This window comes from Habropoda laboriosa, unplaced genomic scaffold (genome assembly GCF_001263275.1).
Source record: "Habropoda laboriosa isolate 0110345459 unplaced genomic scaffold, ASM126327v1 scaffold210, whole genome shotgun sequence".
Taxonomy (NCBI): domain Eukaryota; kingdom Metazoa; phylum Arthropoda; class Insecta; order Hymenoptera; family Apidae; genus Habropoda; species Habropoda laboriosa.
The window spans coordinates 43,859-51,027 of record NW_017100373.1 but is presented as its reverse complement, the minus strand read 5'-3'; the positions used below and the strand labels follow the sequence as shown (position 1 = coordinate 51,027).

The window sequence follows — 7,169 nt, the reverse complement described above, 5'->3', positions numbered from 1 at the left end:
TAAGAAGTAGCAAAGATGGCAATAAAAAAGAATGGAAGAAAGATAAATAAATACGTAAGAAATGAAATTGCCTAAAACTGGGCCAGGGCGGCAGGACGTTCACGGTGAGCTCCTCGTCGGAATCCTGCTGGGACCGTCCGTTCGCGGCCCTGCTCACGCCGATCTGGGCATCCCCGTCGGTCTTGAACCTTTACGGACAACAGGCCAGCCAAGCAACGATCAACAATCAACAACAATTTACCAGAACATACGAAACGAAAAGATTTTTTTTTAATGTACCGCTTTCTCTCCCTCTCTCTCGCACACTTTCACGCTTATGTTCACAATTGTTCACGTTAGTGATGTGTTTGGTAGTTTATGACAGTTGTTTTTTATCGATTTTTACGTGCATATTCCCTTTATATTTGTTAGTAATTTATTCTGGCATTTTTAAAATCTAAATATTTTTTTCTTTGAGGTTAGAAGATTTGTATATTTCCTTTTTAAACGTTTGAGGTTAAGGGAGTACACATGTATAACGTGAAATTAGACGAAGTTCAAACGTATGATCGTTTGTCTTTCATACGAACACACATTCTATACATTCATACTTTTTTTGTAATGGTTCCAGTGAGATTGAGGTTAAAAAAAAGTATGCATGTTTCGTAAGTCTGTTTGGACTTGCGAATACAGACCAGCTGTCCACTTTGCGCGGCCTTCCACGTGGTTACATGGAAGAATTGAGGCTGCACGAGTCGTTAATAATCCTGTGGATGCGTATTCATTCGTAAACAGTCGCCGGGGAATTTATTTCTCTAGCCTTGTAAGTGGGAGTCATGGTCAAATACACGCACGAACGAATACGAATCCTTCAAATTACTCTTAGATTTAGCACTGAACTCTTCCAGTGCTCCTTCATACGACAAAAGAGTTTTATTTTCGATATGAAGTAATTATTCTTTCGTCTAAAAATGAAGGACCACGGTAAGAGATATTTGATGATCCTGCGCCTGATCTAGCTGCGGCTCGTTTTTCCTCCTTTCAGCTAGTTCCTTCTCCCGTCGGACATCGGCCACCTTCCGGAAAATCAGCTGCACAAAACATTCGATTCGATTTGTGCACGCTTAAACAAGTATCGTGGCGATAAAATTAATCATTTTAGGTGTTTAGTTGCATTTCGCAGCCTGCAGTATTCGTAGAGCAAAGGAATGTGTTATAGGTAGGCCGGTGCAATTAAAGCGATTAATCAGGATGAACAACACAGAGCAGTTGGAACGACGGGGGATTATTTATGGGGTCTAGAACAATTATTTATGCCCTCTAATCGCTTCTTCGCTTATTATTAATGGTCTGAAACATTTCTGGACCTTTTATCGGTTTTTCCACCTTTTACTATCTAGGTGAACTATTATTCTATTAATTATCGCCTGTTGGTAATCGTCTTGATCTGTATAAATAATTCTCAGAACTTTTTTATTCGAACAGTAATTTTATAAAAATCTACTAAATTGAAGTATTATACTTAATTGTTATACTTAACGAAAAACGAAATTTATATTCATAATTTCCACGTGAATAATATTAGGGTCTTATCGCTGCAATGAAACGCAGGTAAGTGGAACGACATAATTTTTTCGGTATTTGAGTTCCCAGCACCGGAAAAACAATGGTTTTTGTAGATAAAAAGTTAAAGCAAAGGGTGGGGAAGCATGAATGCGCATGCGTTGAGAGAGCAGTCGATAGGCGCGTAAGTAGCAGACTACCTGCACTAGCGATTAACCTCAAAATATTTTATTTATTGTATCGGTTCGGAGAAGGTCGTGGATCGTTCTCGACGAGTTTCACCTCAGAACTTCATTTCGAATGTTTTGTGAAAGATTTTGAGAGTGTGCCGTGATTCGTCTCGAATCGCAATTTTCAGCGGAAAAATACAGGTATATGGATTGCTGTGGAAAGTGCTCCTCGCGTTCGAAAGGTTTGTAAATTTTTTTTTCATTTTTTTTCTCAATTAGAAGTAACTTTTCTACTTAATAACGCATAGCGTTGTGTGATTGATGTTTTAAACATGTTTGAATCGCCAAGTATCGCACAGTAGATCGATTATTTCATATGTCTGTTTATACTTTGTATTCAAAGATGCTTCTCTATCATTTTATATCACAACTGTTTCGTAACAGTTATGTGAAACGGAGTCGATCGAGATAATCGATTTGTTCCAGATGGGACATGGTTCGAGCCGTTCCGCTTCATCCGCGAATATCCTTTCCGCGGACGAGCTGACCTTAGTGGAGAATCTGTTCAAGTCTATGTCCCGGAGTTCAGGCTCCATAAAGCGAGAAGACATATTTAAGCACTGGTCTACCCACTTGGACGATGTACTGTTGCAGTTTGTAGTAAAGTTCCTTTGCCATGAACCAGGCAAGAGAGTGTCAGCCATAAATGGAGAAAACTTTGGTAGACTGTATGTGTTTGCTGTTCGTGGGAGTGCTGAAGAGAGGTCTAGTCTGATTCTTAATGGTTTCTCAGAGGAAGAGCAAAAACATGAAATATCTACCGCCATGTTCCTTCAATACATTCAAGCAACCATAAATTCCTACTTGAGACTGCAGAAAAATTCTGGCAATGCGCATTATCTGAGTTGGAGCAGCATTGGCTGTACTGTAAACACTAGGAGGATAGGAATGAGGTCTAGAAGCTTGTGCGAAGATCTAGTTAAACATGGAGACACACTAACTGTTGATCAAATAGAGAACTGGTTCTCAACAACTGCTACCTTCAAAACCATTCAATCGCACGTCTTCCAGTGCCTTTTCTTGGTGTCTCAAAAGAAAGGAGACAAGAACACCAGTGCCAGAATAAATGATTTAAATCTCTTGCCAGTGTGCAAAGGCTTAGAGAACATACCACACTTTCCAAGTATTTTAGGGCTGGGAGATGTTCTCTTTTTAAATCTCAGTTTGCCATATGAACTTCGCAATGAATGGAGATTTCTATTTTCCAGTCAAGTGCATGGAGAATCATTCTCTACCATGCTTGGAAGAATTACAATGCAAGGCTCTACCATTATGATACTTCAGGACACGGACAACCATGTGTTTGGTGGTTTTGCCTCTGATAGCTGGGCAATTGGGCCAAACTTTATAGGAAACCAATCCTCCTTTTTGTTTAAATTGGAACCAGACATACTTACATTCCCTTCTAGCAATTACAACAACCATTACCAATATTTAAATATGCACCAACAAACTATGCCTAATGGTCTGCTTATGGGAGGGCAATTGAATTATCCAGGCCTCTGGTTAGACTGTGAATATGGAACTGGAAAATCAAGCTTATCCTGCACTACCTTCCAGAACTATATACAGCTTAGTAACAAGGAGAACTTTAAGATCAAACACTGTGAGGTGTGGGGAGTGGGTCCACTTCCAGAGGTAGAAGAGGAAGAGAAACATTCTAGATCAATTCTGGACAAGGATACTACTTCTAAGATGTTGCTAGAGATGTCTGGTCGCAAGATGTACAGTGATATAGTGAGAGAGGAGAAGAGGGATACTAAAGATTCGACATGAGGTTATTTTATCCAGAAACATGTATCAGATTACACAAACTGTATCAGCTTTTTAGTGCAGAAAAAAAAAAGGGAATCGTTCTAAGTGAAAGAGAAAGGAACAAAAATTCGTAGATAGCGTGGAATTTTCTGGACATGATAATAAACGATCAAAAGTTACTTCTACTCGCGTTTTACAAGCTTGTCCGTCTGTCTGCTTCTTAATTTCGTCTCAAGAAAAAGAAATTCCACGTCTCGGTAACGGCCTGACGATTTCTCGTGCTAGTTATTATTTTTTCCACTCGACTTGAACAAAAGAAAAAAAGAAAAGAAATATATATCGTGCGAGTTGCTGTGTCTTTCGGATGCCTATTATCTAGTGCCTGGTGAATCATCAATCAATTTTTAATCGATTCTCTCGATACGCTGATCAGACTCAATAATTGACGAGAAGGAGAAGAGTATCGTACAACACGGGTCACTACTATATTATCGCTATATTGTTACGTAAGACTGTGTGTGCGTGTGCGCGCGTGCGTGTGTTTTATTCGTACAGAAAGCCAATGTGGGCGAAAGCTGCCGTTCATTCTGTTTGTTCAGAAGGCATAAACCAAAGAACCATATGCTGCACTGTTGTTCGGTATGTTAAGAATTCAATAAAGATTTAAAACCTTATATAGTGTGTCTTCACTTATTGTAATATTAACCATAAATACTTGATTAATAGATTATTAAAAAATTCAGAGAAATTTAGGGTAGGAAAAATTTTATTTTAACTTTAGAAAGATTTGGGGAAAAATGGCTTTGAATATAGTTCTATTTTCAATTCGGAAATAATTTGGAAAAAATCTTTTAATACAATTTTCATTAAATTAATTCTAATCAAAATGAAAAATAAAACCACTCACCCGATGGCTAAGGTTGTAAGTCAATACAAGATTCCTGGCGAAGGAGTTGGCGAAAGCCTGATAAAACTCCAGCACCTCCAACAATCGATCTCTCTTGATCGTGTGCAGATCACAATAGGTTAAAGCTCGTACGTTAGCAGCACTTTGTCCGACGGATGGATTTGTCCAGAAGCTGTCACCGAACACGTCACCCTTGCCTAGAATTGCAACCACCTCGTCGTCCTGGATAACCTCAAGACTTCCAGTCACGATGAAACACAAAGAGTCGATGGATTCGCCTGTATGATATAACAGGTCGCCCGGTGCACTGTGGGACATCGTGAAGTGCATCGCGAGGGCACGCAGGCAACCATCGGAGGCCAACCTAAAATATAATAAAAATATGGAAATTAAAATGATTTATTTTTTTAATTCCAATTTTCGGCTTCGTTGGACTTAAAATTTTTCTAAGTTGCATTTTATTTATAGCTCAAAGACTGAAAATAATGGAAAATAGATATTTGTGTAGATAATGGAATACTGTTCTGGATTTTTTTTATCTCATCAATTTTTGTCAATTATATTTATGGTATTAAGCACATGCCTGAATGCAGGGTGTTCGTTGAAGACCTTCCTGTTAAGATGCACGCAGATGTCTGCCTTCATGTCCTTGGGGCAGTAGTTGAGTACCTTGTCTGTGTCTAGGCCCTTGGTCATCGCCCAGGTGCTCACCACGTAGTCCATCACTCGCTCGCTAAGCGCCTTTGGTACCTCGTGTAGTTTCATGAATTCTCTCACGTTGTTCAGCATGTCGTGGTATTTGGCCGTCGCAGACGTCATCTGCTGGATTATCGTGGTCACGTGACCAAAGATTGTGGCATACAACAGGGCTAGAAACAGAATTATACCGTCAACCATCCTTATTATTCCCATTATCAACATTGAATACACGATCAAAGACCAATTATTGAAGAATGATTACGAGCCTAACCTTCATCTTTTCAAATTTGAAGTAAAATTCTAAAACTCCAAAGAATTATAATTGAATAAGAAACTACTGTGAAATACTTAAAAAAAAAAAAAAAGCCCTTGATTACTATCTTCCAAAATGAAAATAAAATTTCAAGACTCACCCTACTCAAAATTGCCCTGAATTCTACCGTAAATAATATTCGAATAAAATCTCCTCGAATTCCACGATAAATAATCAACAAATAAGAGATTCCACAATTCTTCAATAAAGAAGAAATCGTACCAGCGATGATCATCATGCAGATGGTAAAAATCTTCTCATTGTCAGTCTCAGCAGCGACGTTTCCAAAGCCTACAGACGTCATACAGGTCATAGTGAAGTATAACGCGGTGACGTACATGGTCCTCCTGGATGGACCAGCCACCAGTTCCGGTGCGGTGCTGGTATTGGTCCATAGATAGCTGTACGGTGACTGTGTCACGTTCGCCAGTTTCCACAACCAGGAATACTGCACCCCGTTGTCCGCGTCAGACCTTCCTATCGAGTACCTTCAACGCAATAATACTTCTTACTCGAGTAGACGCTTGAACCAAACCTATGAACCTACTCTATGTATGCTGTTAGAACCTCTATAAAAATCATAATAATGATAGGCGACAGGATAACTCGGAGACACGTGATGGAAGCCACGCATGCTTTCTTGATTTCTAAATTGCGGTCGAAGCAGCACTTTTATTCTTATTTTTCTCTTTAGGATTCTTACCATTTTTATTTTTCTTTTTATCATTGCATTCAATTCTTTCTGTAATCTCTCCTGCTCTCTTATACTATTTTATATTTACATCAGTTAATCATTTTTACTTCTTACAATGTTTTACAATTTTCTACTTCTTGCTTTTTCATCGTTACATATTTCCGCATTCTACAATTTTTAATAATTATCAGTCTACTCCCACTGTTACATATTCCACACCAGCATTTTACTCGTCTTCCCTAATTCCTCTTTTTTCAACATTCACGAGTGACTGTAGAGAAGAATCACTCGAAGCTTTCCTTTTGGAAACGATGAGGACACTCGCGAAACGGAACATAATGGCGTTCCAGAGAGAAACAGTAGTGTTGAATTTCTCGTCTCTTCCATCGTTCGTGTGACGACGAGAACGCGCAAAGGATACGCGGCTTTGTCGGTGGAAACGAGCGGAACGTTAGCGACTTTCTTCTTCTCTGAACTCTTGAGAGTAAGTTCTTTTTTTTTCTCCTGTTTTTTCCGTCCCTCTCTTTTTCTGACTTGTCTTCAGTACACGAGACAGCGTTAATTTGAAGCGCTACTCCATTTATGCCGCTTCGAGCGGGGAACAAGCGAAAATAATTAAGAAGCAGGGTGAAGGTACTAGATAGGCGGTTTCTTCAAAGTATTTCCCGTGGTATGATCGACTCAGTCTCCTCGTGGCCTATCGTAGCTGAATTATGCGAATATCAGGCCATTCTGAAGGTTTTAGTCTTTATTTTCTTCAACCAATCACTTACAATTAGAAAAGGAATATTGTTTCTGTGAAGAATGCTCTTTGGTGATTTTACAGTAGCTTTAAGTTACTGTCGAATGTACTCTTTATTACACTGTGATTATGTAGAGTATATTGATGAAAAGAAATATTAAATTAGGACAGATTTAATTTTTCCTTAAAGTACACCTTCAGGATGACCCGATGACTCTCTTTTTCACTATTCTAGAAGCCATGGCAAACTCTTTGCTCCGGGAATACTTCAAAATTCGATGTCCGAA

General features: G+C 39.0%; 1 protein-coding gene across 1 annotated transcript in view; it reads right to left on the bottom strand.

Annotated features, from left to right (window-relative positions):
* LOC108574881 (potassium voltage-gated channel protein eag) overlaps window positions 1-7,169 on the bottom strand; it is a 28,515-nt gene that overhangs the window by 5,451 nt on the left and 15,895 nt on the right. The window contains exons 6-9 of the mRNA XM_017937532.1: window positions 5,669-5,934; window positions 5,018-5,303; window positions 4,435-4,798; window positions 965-1,070 (exon numbers count right to left, since the gene is read on the bottom strand). Of these exons, the coding sequence (XP_017793021.1) occupies window positions 965-1,070; window positions 4,435-4,798; window positions 5,018-5,303; window positions 5,669-5,934 (1,022 nt within the window). The remainder of the gene's footprint in view (window positions 1-964; window positions 1,071-4,434; window positions 4,799-5,017; window positions 5,304-5,668; window positions 5,935-7,169) is intronic.